Source organism: Diadema setosum, chromosome 2 (assembly GCF_964275005.1).
Source record: "Diadema setosum chromosome 2, eeDiaSeto1, whole genome shotgun sequence".
Lineage (NCBI taxonomy): Eukaryota > Metazoa > Echinodermata > Echinoidea > Diadematoida > Diadematidae > Diadema > Diadema setosum.
In genome coordinates this window covers 10,710,353-10,725,225 of record NC_092686.1, presented here as the reverse complement: position 1 = coordinate 10,725,225, position 14,873 = coordinate 10,710,353, and the positions used below count along the sequence as shown (strand labels likewise).

The window sequence follows — 14,873 nt, the reverse complement described above, 5'->3', positions numbered from 1 at the left end:
GTTAACAAGTCTCTCCAAGAGAAAAAGTATGTTAAAGAACCTGTCTATCAACAGCGGCCACCTGTCTAAAACGGCCACTTTTTTTTTGTCTCCCTTGCCCATACACACAAATTTTCTCTTTAACCTGTTTGTGCCAACTCTGAGAGTAAACTCATGCAGAATGCATGCAGCTAGACATTTTAAATGTAGACTAAAAGGAAGGCTTTTGTTGGCTTGCTGTGACATATGTGACAAGAAATGTTTTAACATGTTCAAGGTACTTCAAAATATTATTCCTAACATTTTCTGTTTGTTACCCTTCAATGGCATTATAGCTACTAAACAATAGGTATTTATCTCCACTGGCTTTGTACATACAGCATAGAAACCTTGTATGACTAGCTTGTTGAAATTCGCTCACGCATGCATTATCATCAATGTCACATTCCAGATCATTCAGTCAAAAAAAATTTGCTGCTATTTTGAGAAAATCAATATACTCACAAAAATAAATTCTTCGCCTTATTTAGAGCCAACATGACTACAATATGTCTTCTTGCTTGAGCTCCTAACAATGCAAAATTGGTGAATTATCAGCAAAAAAAAAAAAAAAAACCCTCTAAATTTCAAAGGGACCAGACAGGTGTAAACACAACCTTTACCATTCACTGATAGGGAGCATGGGGAGTTATGGATGCTGTTGTTTTTCTTGGTTTCTACTGCCTTCCCAGTTGATGCAAACTTTACATCAATGGTGCAAGTATAGTCTTACTTTCAGACTACATGCTTTTTTGTATCCCCATCAAAATCATACCCTTTAACCAGCAAATGCTTGGGACTTTGTGGAGAGGCATCAATGATTTCTGCCATAAAATCTTTACCACCTTGAGGCTTAAAGTGTTTTTTATGTTACAGGCTCCAAAGGTTATTTCAAGAAAAAAAGCAAATAACTGAAAGTGGAAGGTACGACACCTTCAGCATGCAAAGATGACAAATCTTTCCTGTGGCATAGATGTGAACATCACATTAAAAGGTACAGATTACTGGATGCTGGGGGGGGGGGGGGGTAAAAAAGAAAGCCATAATCCAAAACATAGATTGAGAACCAGTGGTTCTGACTGCATTCATAACCACAACCCAACCATTCCCCCCCCCCCCCCAAAAAAAAAAAAAAAAAGATACTAAAAAAATTGTGGTTGTTGTGGTATCCCCCAGCAAACAGGTGAACTCTGGGACAGATGTTCCTGAGACAGGTATGATAGCTTGAGTCTTTTTATCCACTGTCATACCCCTATGTGGCCTCATATCCCATCTAGACTTCCAAATCCCATTCATCAGTCAACCTGTAATGCTTAAAGATAATGATTATTTCTTGCTTCATGTCTAACATTGTATGGAAACATAATCCTTCCATTGGACCCGAGATTTGGTGTTTGCTAGCTTTTCTTTGTTTTACACCATCTTGGGTCTTATTCATTCATTTGCAGTATTACAACCTGATGCATGCATTTGAAGTCATTATTCACATAATCTAGAGGGTTTTGTGCTGCAATTATTGGAATAGCATGTATACAGTTTATGCATGTACATTACTACACATTAAACAAAGCAACAACTCTGGTATAAGTTGTACAATAAATCTATGCATTTTATGATTTCTCTTAAAATGAGGTCTCAGCCCACACAGTATGTGCAAAATAGAATTCTTTCAACTCAATTACGCCTGAGAAATCTCTTTCCTTTGGAGTCAGAAGCTTTGTCTTTAACGGATCAAACATCTTGTATACACTTACAACAGAGATGGAAATTAACAATTAGTATATAAAATTATGTGGTTTCCTTTCCTTATATAGTTGAAAGGGGATGGAACCTTGAATACAAACAACAGTGATTAGGATAGGTGGTAACTTCCTGTTTATTATGTGGTCTGAAGGCTGAAATAAAAGTGGGAAGTATGCATTTTCTGGGTTTTTTTTTTAACCCAACTGGCAATTTCCTTCCTTTTCTTTATCCCATTTTCTATATACTCTTTGACAAATGATTTTAGATTTAATTATCTACCCATTTATCATCTCCCAAAAGATGTCATATATGTTTTTTTCTGCATCATATATGAATATATTTCTCTCACTATATACTTAGCTTCTGCACAGTCTTTCTAAATCATCTTTTCTGTAGGATTATCATTCCACCTATTAGTCTATCATCATACATATATCATATCTACTAATGCATCAGACGATCTTCAATCGTATCTGTCTGCATCCATAGTCATTTATTCTTGAGCGCAAATCACTACTCATCAGTCGAGGCAATTGCCAAATTTAGCTATCAATGTTTCCATGTTCCAACTCTCTAATGATTACCCAGGGACCTATTGACAAGCTACATAAACTATCTATCCATCTCAGATAGCAGATTAACATTGTTGTTTTTTTCTCTCCCTTTCTTTCTCTCTGAGGATAGCCACAAGCAATACATGCAGCCAGGTGCATTTCTTCCACACTCTTCGACCCGTATCCCTCTCCCTTCTAACTTTCCTAAACAATACTCCCTAGACTATTCATGGAAAGAGAATTCAATTTCCTGTAAGGTAGGATATCTCCTTGTTGTGGTAAAGGCATATACAGCCCCAAACTTGACCGCTCCCATCCTTCTCCCCTCCCCCACCCCCATCCAACCACCAAATATTGTTGCGGAAAAAGGATGTTCACGCTGTGCAAAACAATAATGTTAATACACCCCCCAAAAAATAAAAAATAAAAAATAAAAAATAAAAAAATAGGGAAAAAAATAATCTATATACTTGTTGCTGTGCATGGTCATCAAAAGTACACACTAGTGGTTTTGCTTCCTGTAAATTAATACTTACCATGTATCGCTTGTGCCCTGTTTTTTTTTTTTTTTTTTTTTTTTTTTTTTTTGGTGTGGTTATTTTTTTTTTTGTGTGTGTGTGTGTGTTTCTTAAAATTCATGAAAGAAAAAGATTCCGGGTATGAATGTGCACCTTGTGATAATCAGTCATGGAATGAAGCTTGTGGTTTACAAATGTTTATCATAATCTAAAAACAATGTTGACTACATTCTTTTTTTTATTTTTATTTTTTTTTTTGGGGGGGGGGGGTGTCTACTTTTTATTTTCTTGGTGGGAGATGTCCCAATATCCGTCTGAACAAAGTTCAACTGAAGTTCATTCATGCTTACGTGGATGGCAACCTAAATCTGTTTCACACATTGATGAACACACATCTGCACCTACTACTATCTTCAATCGTTAACATTGGTAGTACGTGCAAGCTACAGATATCCGTGGGCCATCTAAATGATTTCATGCAGTGATTGATACGAAGTCTCCTTATGCTTCACATTTCCTCAATGTTTCCCTTTAATATCTCAGATTTCTTCTCAGTATGTGATTTACACAAACGGAAACTGTTTCTTTGAATCAGTAGAGATCTCACCAATTCCGTAAGTCACATTCATGGATGATACGCGTATATGTCTTTCTGACATGGTCGGGTGATCTTCACAATAATTTATAAACTACTAAATTCACAGATTAGGTCAAACCAAACCCAGACTTTCCTATTTTTAGCGAAACACACCATGGGTAACTGTAAATTCTGAGATTATTCAACATAAACAGTTCGAGCATTCAATCTCTTCTTGCAATGTTGAAAGTGATGATTAATCACATCTAATTGCCGTAAGGACCAAAAGAAAAAAAAAAGACTGGTCTGTGCAATATTCTAAGTGCTGCATAACTATCAAGGAATGATATCCATCCATTCAGGAGCTACATACATAAATGAACAGTCTTCAAAGACACCCATCACTGGTAGTCCATATATACTGCTCATTCCACCACTTATGTTCCACATGATATGATTGTCATAGTTATACTGATCTCATTGTATGCACCCAACAGCAAAACAAAAGATGCAGTGAAGCAATCATGTGCCTTCCTTGGAGGCAAAGTGCGGTGGTCACGGAGCAGACCACAGGAGGCGAGCAATGAACCAGTTGGATAGGCGTCAGGCGACATCGCCCCAATGCAATTATAGCAGCTCACCTTTTTTAGGTTCCCGTCTTGGTCTCCTAGGAAGATGACTGTCTCACTGCGATGGACAGTGGCAGCCACGGAGGTCAGCGAGGATGAATGTGTGTAGATGGCCCTGGCCTCTATGGGGTGGTTCTGGCCCCCCAAGGGATGGATGCTGTCATCCAAGTGGCAGTACCCAGGACCGGTCCTATTGATCAATGATTTCTGGCAGGGGTGACAAGAGAATAAATAGAGAACAAACGACATGAAGCCCATCATACATAATGTGCTATTAAAGGATTCTCAGTAGAGTTGGATGAACTCAGAGAGTACTACAAAATCTCCCATGCCAAAATGAATAAAATGTAATCATTGACAACAATGAAAATGGAAATAACATAAATCAGCATGAAACAGACACCCAAAACGTCAAAGCCACTTTCGATGAATGATCTTGAAAATCCTTTCACTCTCCTCAATATATACCAAGGTAATCTCAACGTGTGATTGGATGGATACGCATCCATTTTGTGGACATTCTTTCTAATGGATATCACAAGACTATGGTATAACAAGGCAAGACTTCCAATGAAACATTTCATCTCTCCAGCAGCAAGGAATGAAAAGTGTACAAAAGGCATCAATCGCCGACTCACCATGTCAGCTGATGTGCGGCACTCCGTCGAACCTGACCAGTCTATGTCAGTCCTGTGAGTCTCCCTGTTAGCACATCCAAGCCGTCTCCTCCAGTATTCGGTGTCAATAGCCGACAGTGGGTACATGCACACTGCCGATTCAGCATCAGGGATGTCCGTCATGCCGTCTGACTTTGCAAACAGCACAAAGAGGACATCTGTGCCCGGCTGCAACGTCGAGGAACCCAAGTCAGATCCCACGGTGCCCAGGTACGCAGACTGTGCCAGATTGTAGACAGTCACGGTACTTCCACTCTGAACACTGCACTGCAGGGGGAGCTCAATGTAAGAGTAGAAGTGGTCATCCTGCTGACAGACGCGCGCAATCTTGGTGAAGTATTCGCTTGGGCTGTCAAAGATCTGTGGCTGGATGGCCACAAAGTAGCTGAAACCATCGGCAGCAAACCCTGCGACATAGCTGATGTTGAAGATCTGCGACGGTGGCGACCTCCTGATGGTCTCTGGAGGAATAGCTATCTGAGATGGATTGGTTGCTGTTACCTGTTGTCCATTGTACACCCTGAAGAGGTCAGGACTTGAGAGGTCAGACGGAAGCTGCCGGCTGGACACAGTCCATGGGAACCCTCTCAACCACTGAGAAGTGGAGGATCCCACATAGAGTGTCTTCATGTTACTTGGGCCATCCCCAACAAAAGCAACAGTTGTGCCGTACTCAGTGTTCACCGAAATTTCAGTAGTTGACGAATTGTACAGGATTCTAAGCGTATCTGCTGACAATATGTCACAAACACCCTGGTAAATTGTGCCACACACTATGAGGCGATCGTCATCAGCGATCAACACTTTGTTGACATTGTCCGTTAGCGTCTTCGTCAGACAATCAATCTGGCCCGGATAGCACTCTGGGCTGTCCAGGACGGGTCCAGTGACCATTGCAGCCTCGACGGTCAGGTTGCTGTCCAGTCTGTACACTCTGTTGATTGATCCAACATACACTGCTCCTGACTGAGAGTCTACTGCAATATTCTGCGGGGAGAGCCCCGCAGTTTGTTCACTGAACTGTGGGTAGGCCAAGATGGGCTTCAGCAAGGAAGAGAGCAGACTGAGAAGAAGTATCAATGGCATTGTTCTCCTAATTACTGGAATGACTGTCTTACATATATGTCTCTTGGAATGTCCTCCACCCTCTCCTCCTTTTCTCCTCCACCTCACTTGGATGCCTTCCCTGGAGTCCAACGGTTGATCCATTTCGACAGTTAGGTGGGGTTGTCTAACAAAGAACTCTCCTCTGGAATGTGAGACCTGTGAGAGTGAAAGCAAACGGGGGATATCAAAATTAACTCTTTGAGCACATAAAAAGGAAAAAAGTTCGAAATAGAGGAATAACCTCTGTGTAGTCCTATTTCAGCAGTGATTTAGAACACATTAATCAATCAGAGACAAGCAAAGCATAGTCTCTGCTGTGGTATCTACATGTGGAAGCATATAAACATTCATTTATGCGTACTGGCATTCAAAGTTCTACTGTACATTCAGCATATTACTAAGCAAAATTTGTACCTATACACATGTACTTGTTTCACTGTTGTGATTGTTCAAGGTTTATTACAAATTTTTCAGTGAGAAAATCGCAAATCAATAAAAGGGAAGGAAAGAGAGGAAATAACGTTATGCTCACAGTTAACTTTGATGCCACATGTCATTAGTCCTTTAAGCCGTTGAGGATGGGCCGATTTTACTACAACACCCATTTCCCATATACACTTGGCTGAGTATACTCAGGACTCATCCTCAACGGGTTAAACATCAATGTATCATATTCCCCTTCGTAGAGCACTGAAAAGGATCTCACTCACTGATATGTTCCGTAAGTAATTTCGGTGCATCATCTGATCAAAGATTAATAACATTGACATCACTCACAAAATACAGTCATTCGGGAGTGGTTTCATCCTTCACTTTAAAACTGTCTTTCACATAAACTTGTAACTTTGCTTATCTTTGATGATGATATAAAAGGATGAATGATGGAAGATGAGTGAAAAAAAAAATCACGATAGTGCAAGGTCTTCACAGGTAAGTATTCACTGCAAAATCAAGCCATTTCTTTCTTTTTTAAGATTTTCTTCTTGTCCAGTGGGCCTTAAAGGGGAAGGCTAGTAACTGATCAGTGGGAATCAGTGGAAATGCTGGGAGATGATTGTTCCAATCCTTATGGGATTCATTCAAGAGTTCATTGTATATCTATTGTGTGAAAATGATTTGCTTCAGAATGGTCTCATATTCAAGTAATGTGCAGATTAATGCTCCGTCACTGACCAGGGACGCTAACCTGGAAGCATTAAACTGCACATTACTTGAATATGAGACCATTCTGAAGCAAATCATTTTCACACAACAATAGATATACAATGAACTCTTGAATGAATCCCATAAGGATTGGAACAATCATCTCCCAGCATTTCCACTGATTCCCACTGATCAGTTACTAGCCTTCCCCTTTAAGAGCCATCATTGTCTTGACTCATCAGGATATAGTGTACAAGTATTCAGCCTTCCGCGATGTCTTCAGGGTCTCTGGTTATGCCTGATTGCCAGACCCAAACAGTAAGAAAAAAAAAAAGTCATAATTGGCCGTAATTGCATTAACTTACCTCCTTCCCTTTTACGCACTAACCAGTAGACTTAACACTTCTCCTCAAAATAATTCCTCACCTTGCCTGGTTTCCACCCCTTTCCAAATAAAACCCCTAAAATTGTAGAGATGTTTATTCTTGGAATGTATAGAGGGACAGCATATGACCTTGGGGCCAAATATGACACTTGCAGCAAGTTTGCATTTCTTGAACACACTACACTAGCAGCCCTCATGTTGACTCTCGATTCATCACCCTCACCGCAATTCAGACCGAAGAATATATCAGTTTCCTTTGAACATTTTTTTTTTGGCCCTCCTCCTCCTCCTCCAGAATCTTTAAGGGATGGTACAGTATTGGTGGAGATGAGAAATGAGCTTTTAACTTTTTGCAAGATACCAAGAAAACACTTATTATGTAGTACAGAACATACCATTTTAAGAGGAATTTAAAGTTTATTTGATGAAATTCGGGTTTGGAATGACTGAAACATACAAAAACAAAGTAAAACAAAGCGATCGTAATAAAGTGTGGGTCCCACACTTTATCAAAGTCGCTCTTTTTGGATATCTCAGCCATTTCAAAACCAATTTTTATCAAATAAACGTTGAATTCCTCATAGAATTACATGCTCTTTCATATTTCATAAGAGGTTTCTCACTATCTCACCAAAAAATGTTAGAAACCTGAAATTAGGTCTCAACCAAAACTATACGATCCCTTTAAACCGTTGTAGACGGACTGATTTGTCTATAACATGCATATCCCATGTATCCAACCTGAGAATACTCGGACTAGTCTTCAGTGGGTTAAAATCACAATAAATTTCAACAGAGAGTTTGAAAGTGGCTGATGAATATCAACCATATACAGCAGTGCTTTCAGACTGCCTGTATGACAAAAAAAAAAAAAAAAAAAAAAAAAAAATCCAGTTCTGCAAATTACATAATGCCTTTTAAGTGTGTTTTTTATCAGTCTGTTCTTGATTTCAAATAAATAGAGCACAGGAAAAGCACTAGAGAACTAATTGCCCAAAATGAAATAAGAAAGAGTAGCACTAGATCTGCCTTTTGCCAGCATACATAACCACTGTCTTCCCCATTATACCCTTGTGGATTTTGTTCAAATTCTGTGGAGGTTTTGGTATCTCCTGGGAACCTGGTCAAATCAAAACTATTCCGGCCAGGTCCTTGCTCTCTACTCTCTCCCATGATGAACGAAATTAGTCTATTTGACTGATAGCGGCTACTCAAGGTCATTGACCTACATGTACCACTAGTATCCGCTCAATATTTCACCCCAATGTCATCGATCACTCCTCTGCTAATTGCCCAGCCCAACTGCTCGGCTGAACAAAGCAAAATGTTTGATTTGTTTAATTGGCTCGTGAGTCAATGAATTACATGGCAGACAGTTTCGCTGACATCCTCTGCATAGTCTCACTTCAAGACTGCCCAGGACACTTTTCTCAGATTGTATTTCTATGTCCAATATCCATGAATATGCAAATACGCTAGTAAAGATGTTTCTGTTTCGTATCCAGTTACTTCCATACAACATAGTCATTCTTATACCATTTATTGTTGTAATACACTCTGAAGTAACTGAGAATGTAGTGTTGTCCTGCAACAATAAGCTATATATATTTTTGCATTTGGACTTGTGAGACAATTTATCCAACTGGTTAAATTCGCAATCTAGTAGGCCTTCCACATTGATGAGATGAGAAAGAAGTATATAATCACTTAAACCTTCTGATTTTACATTCTCTTTTCAGAGCATTAAGACCATTACCTTTTTCAAAGACTGTCCTAGAGAATCATAGAGACTTCAAAACTCTGTATGATTCCCTTGGCAAATTTTACCTGGTATACCTCAAGCACATTATACATCATTAAGCACCCACACACAAAAAGAAAAGGCCACAAATAATAACGTGTGAGGAGTTTGCAATAAAGACTTCAAATACTGTCCACATGGTGATCGATGTACAGAATAACTGTGATACTGCAGGAGAAGAAGCAGCCTGCACACTAAAGACTATGTTCTTACCTGTGCAGTCATGTCCACAACTTTATATTCCACCAAACAGCAAGTCCCAAGTAACTGGATAAGTGTCTCACTTGACAAGATATATAGCTAAGAGGACAAGCAGCAAGGTGTAATAATTAATTACTTGGAGAGTGCTGGATATTCCACTAATGTTACCCGTAATACCCCTCCCCCTTTTCTCTGCTCGAGCTAAACACTCTCAAAACTTGTCAGCTTTCCAATGGCATACTTTGGTGTAATTGTTATGATAGAAACCAATTCCAGCCACAGTAAATTATGTAATCAGGAAGCTGCTTGGTTTCCTCTCCTCAGATAAGGACCAGCCACCAAGTGCAAGGTAAACAAAGTCAAAGTCAATTGCTTCCTGCCACGCATTTCTCTGCGCCCTGTTGGGGTCGAGGACCCAGGGGTTTATGGGCTCTCTGCTATCTATCTCGCAAAATACATCTTCCTCTCAGTTTATTAGATCAGCTGAAGATTGAAACCTGCTTGCATAATGTCACATCATATGCTATGTTTTGTAAACTCATGAGTTTATGATTGGCATGATTGGACAATGCATTTAGGCCTATAAGCAGCCATACCCAAATTTATAGTGAAAAAGAATAGGAGTAGTTACAAGATGATAGCATAATCCATAATATCTGGGTATATCCTATATGTACACCTTACCAAATTGGGCTTTTAACAGGATGCTACACAACCATATGCTTGCCAGCCCAAGACATCTGAAATTCCTGCTTTGGCAAGCAAAATGAATGGGTAGTTGCCTGTTACATGCAAAGGGCACTTGCACAAATGTATTTATCGATCTTGATAACCCAACTATGTGAGATTATCTACAGTACTATTGAAATAAGCAGTTACTCCATTGAGTCAATTATTTTGCTATGTCAAATAGCCAATACATCCAAAACTCACCATATTTCCTGATACAGTTTTGAGTCGAATAATGTTTTCTGTAATGCACACTGTTCTATAAATCAACTCCAGTCTTGTTCAGAGAGGTTATAGATATATTACCTATTTCTTATCCACAGGGCATACCTATCAAATAGCACTGCAGTTTAATACTTACACTAACAACTACATAGCATGGGAATTCAAGGACATTGATGATAAGTGTTCCCAAGAGGTTTTAAAAAATATTAGAATAGTAAGAAAGTACATTGATTGCTATACATTTATGGGTACCACTGCAATCATTTCCTGTAAGCATCAGGGCAGATTTCATCCACAAGTAATTCTGCAAAAGTACAAATTTTGTGGTGTGGCAATTTTCAAGCATTTTATGATACCTGAAACTAGCACAAAAATATGGGCAATATTTTTGTTTGCTATATGTACCACTATTAAACCATCTTGATTCTGTGGAATTACAAATGCATAAAAATTCATCTTACCCAGCAAAATCAAAATTACTCATGCAAAAATATCCACTTTTGCCCTTTTTTGTCCTTGTTGTGTACACTAGGCTATAATGAATATTATGGTAAACGCTGCTCTGAAAATAAATTGCATTCCACAAGCATACCAAATTAAGCTGTATCCGGCCTTTGGCATCAAAGACTTGATGCCTAGGATAAATGCAACCAATTTTCTTTCAAAGTTATCACGTTGAGGTAGAGGAGTATGCAACAAGACAAGACTTAAAGCAATGCAACTTCCTGTTCTTTTTTTTACCTTTTTGTTAACGTATTATTGTTCTTTAATCATTCTGTCTCAGCTGGAATGGAATCTATTCTACTTGCAAACCCTCTCCCTTCTCTCTCTTTCTGATCTCTACCTCTCTAACACACAAACACACACACACACACACCACACACATACACACATGTGCGTCACAAGTCTATAGGTCATTCTTACCTATTCCTAAATCAGAGACAATATCAAGGGACTTTTCCTCAAACAGTAAACCCACAGCTCCATTCTCTTGGCCCTCTTCACAATACACACCCTGGGGTCATCGCCGCTCCCTCAGTAGTGAGCGGGGTCAACGTATTCAGAGGCAGGTCGTTCGTTTCCCTCCCATTCCCTATCCACCATGAATGGGTGGCGGTGGTGGTTCCCTTTCAGATACCAAGCTGCTACCTGGCCATGCAACGCTCCATCAACTACCGACAATCACTGAATAACGACACCCTACCAATTCTTCAAATTCTTGAGAAAACCTTCCATTTCCACAGACAGCGGTTTCGTCATTCAGCTTGTCGTAAAAAGTCCCTATCTCTTTCCCTCTCTCTCCAACCTTCATCTCTTTCTCTTTCTTTTTCACATTACAAACTTATAAAGCTTAGTGCTTACTATACAATCACCTTTCAGAGCATCTTAAACTTCTATTTTTGGTTCGACAATAAGGCCAACTTTTATGTACTTCAACTGATCTCCCATATCACCTCTGACACCAAGTCTAAAGGAATAGTAGGAGGTTACACGTTGAGTTGAGGGCAAGACCAGCTCACAATCAAGTTAAATGCTTGCAAGATATGATCAGACCTTGAATCGCTGTTTTCTTGTCCACTTTCGGCTCACTGGATGAGAAGGAAAAAAAGTTTACAATGTTTCACTTCCATACTTTCCAAAAGTTGTCCTGATTTGTTACCTCTTCCTTCCATAGTCAAGAGTGATGGGCCCTTTACCCTCACCCCATGCCCTGAATGGAGGGCGGAGCCTGTCCCCCTGCCTGAGTTGGTTTGAGCCCTAATGCAAACTCTGCAGCCATTGTGTGTGGCGTCAGCGGTAGACAGCAAACTTTGAACAGTCGGTCATTCACAGCCCTTTGATAAAGTCCGGAACTGCCGTATCCAAGATCAAGCTGACTTCCAAACTACCTTTCCCTCCCCCCTCTCCCTCCCCCCTCTCCCTTACTCTTCTTACCTTTTAATCTCCTTCTCATACTTGCACACTCTCTTACAATTGTCTTTCCTTTCTTCCCTTCTAATGAGATATATCACCTTCTCTTTACAGGTCATCTCCTTTTCAGATGTTGAAGGGCTACTTCCATAAGGCATACAGCAGCCAAATGATGTGCCAAATTAGGCATCTTTGTAAAAACCTCTGAAAACCAGCAGGCTTTTTTGTGTGGCTCTTGTGTGATTAATTTTGGTAATAGGATGATGCAACACTTCACTACTCAACAACTCAATGTGTAAGATAATTATCAAGTTTGAGCTCTGTCCATTATGTTTCCCTTAGCCAGTAGAACTTGGCATTGCTCTTGTTGATACTGCAAAAGTGGATACTTAGGAGTGAGAAATTTTCCACTCTCGGCTAGGCAAGGTGAATTTCGTGTGTTGTAAATTCTGCTGAATCAAGGCATTCACTACTAGAACATGGCAAGAAAAAAATATTAGCATGCTTTGATTTTCCTGGTCGTTTTTTTTTTTTTTTTTAAATGCATGAAAATTTCCATGCCATGAAAATTCCACTTTAACAGTAGTCAGATATTGCATGAAGCCCCATCCTCCATTCATTTCTATCATCCCAAACACGCTAATAGTAACTTAATGAACTTCTAAGATAAGACATATGTATGAGGGATACTGTAATATAAACTTACTGTCTTAAAAGTCGAAGAACATAAACGAATGTCTCATAGGGCCTTCATATTATCCTTGACGGGGTAATGGCAAAAATATACTGCATACATCATTTCACGGCAATTAGATTTTAGCGCAATTTAAAGAGTGGATTTATATTTTTGAAATAAACAACACACCAGAGTAATACCACATGATGCATAAGCATCAAGTGTGTATGTAATGCCTATACTACATCGGTGATTAGCAACACTCACACATTTAAATGCCTATCAACGTGATTCTTTAAAATGAATCTAACCTCGCTTGAATTGAGATTACAAGTGCCGGCCTGCACAAAATTATGCCGAAAGTCTATGTACTTCGAGTACCTTCTCGTTTAGAATACCAATTACTGGTACCACTCAAAATACTCTATGGATTCCTATGGTTTCAGCTTCATATTAGTGCCACAATAGCTTCTGAAGTTATAATGACCTCATAATTTGTCCTTACTCAATTTCAAAGAAAGGGTCGTTAATATGCCATCAATCTCACTGAAATCAATGACCCACTGCAACTCGAGTGAGTGCATTGTCCACAACTCGTTTTCAATCCCCTATGACTGCAGACATAAAATCGGAATTGCAGGTCAGGAGGGCCTTCTTTGGAATGCTCGCCAAATTTTACTACCAGATTTTGTCCTAACGATGATCAATTTTTGCCCCACTCACAGATCATGCACTCAAATAGTGCTTTATGTTTCTTCACTGTTTTCTCTAAGTGCATGGGCATTTTCCCAGAATGTCTAATTAATGGTGAAATCATCTAATTTTTCTCTCAGAATATGTCAGACCATAAAGTAACATGGGTGAAATGTAAACTATGACACCACTTTTCAATAGTATGTACCAGTCACATAAGCCATGTAAGCAAAATATCATTCTGAAAAGTCCATACACCAACATCACTCGAAAAATCACATCTACATAGACACAAATGCTCCCCTCGTCAGTAAAGATTGTCAAGATATTAATATAAGCACTTACATTCATCAATGGAAAACGGCTTGTAGTCTTTGAAGTAGCAAGCTGAGTTGCATATATATCCATCATTACCAAAATAGACAAACTGTGAGATAACAGAAGTACTGCTGCCAAGAAGAAAACATGAGTCCAGAAACATCCACACAGCAACAGGCCCACTACTCAAAATGCTGCTTCCAGTCAACGTAATCCAGATAATCAGTCAGCTAGAGCATATTCTGTTTCCTTTTCTTTTCTGAACCCCAAATAACTGATTGACTAAAAGAGAAAATGGATAATCCAATGATGTGTGTAAATAGAAAAAAACAGTTGAACAATACCCCTCCTCCCCAGATTTCATTGATTTGCTGACTGCATGCTGTCTGTTAACACACACCTCCAGTGTATGAGGGACAAAAGATCAACCCACTTGGAATCCATCTGGAGACTAAGGGATTATGTAATCTATATCCAAGAGGATTAGTCGTCCTTGCTTGCAAACATGTGGTGACTTCCTATTTTCTCTCCGTCTTAATGAATGAATATCTGACTGGGCATGTCGGAAAAAAAAAGAATGTGGGAAGATCGCAAGAGACACACGGCACTTATAGTATGTCATGGTCTGTGAGCAGTGTGCTGGCCATGCACCACTCTGACGCCTTTTTTTGTCTTACGCCAAGGAAGACTCAGAAACGCCATGCATTTGTCATGCAAACATTCAATTACTCACACATACACTATCGTGTGTTCTTCCATTCCAAATATCATCAGTTTTAATGCTACGAGAATCGTGGTAAAAAAACACACTCCTTCATAATGGCGAATACGACTTGTGGATCAAAATGGCCATAAAAAAGCATAAGAAACTGGGGCCAAAAGTTCCCACTGTTATCATTCTAAATAAGCACTGTCACTTTTATATACACACAATTTAAAGATGGCTGAATGTATTTGCAACCTTGCAA

General features: G+C 39.4%; 1 protein-coding gene across 1 annotated transcript in view; it reads right to left on the bottom strand.

Moving 5' to 3' along the window:
- The window catches only part of LOC140239674 (plexin-A2-like), a 127,701-nt gene that overhangs the window by 70,750 nt on the left and 42,078 nt on the right, over positions 1–14,873 (bottom strand). The window contains exons 3-4 of the mRNA XM_072319506.1: positions 4,678–5,979; positions 4,052–4,246 (exon numbers count right to left, since the gene is read on the bottom strand). Coding sequence (XP_072175607.1) covers positions 4,052–4,246; positions 4,678–5,925 — 1,443 coding nt within the window. The 5' untranslated portion in view covers positions 5,926–5,979. The remainder of the gene's footprint in view (positions 1–4,051; positions 4,247–4,677; positions 5,980–14,873) is intronic.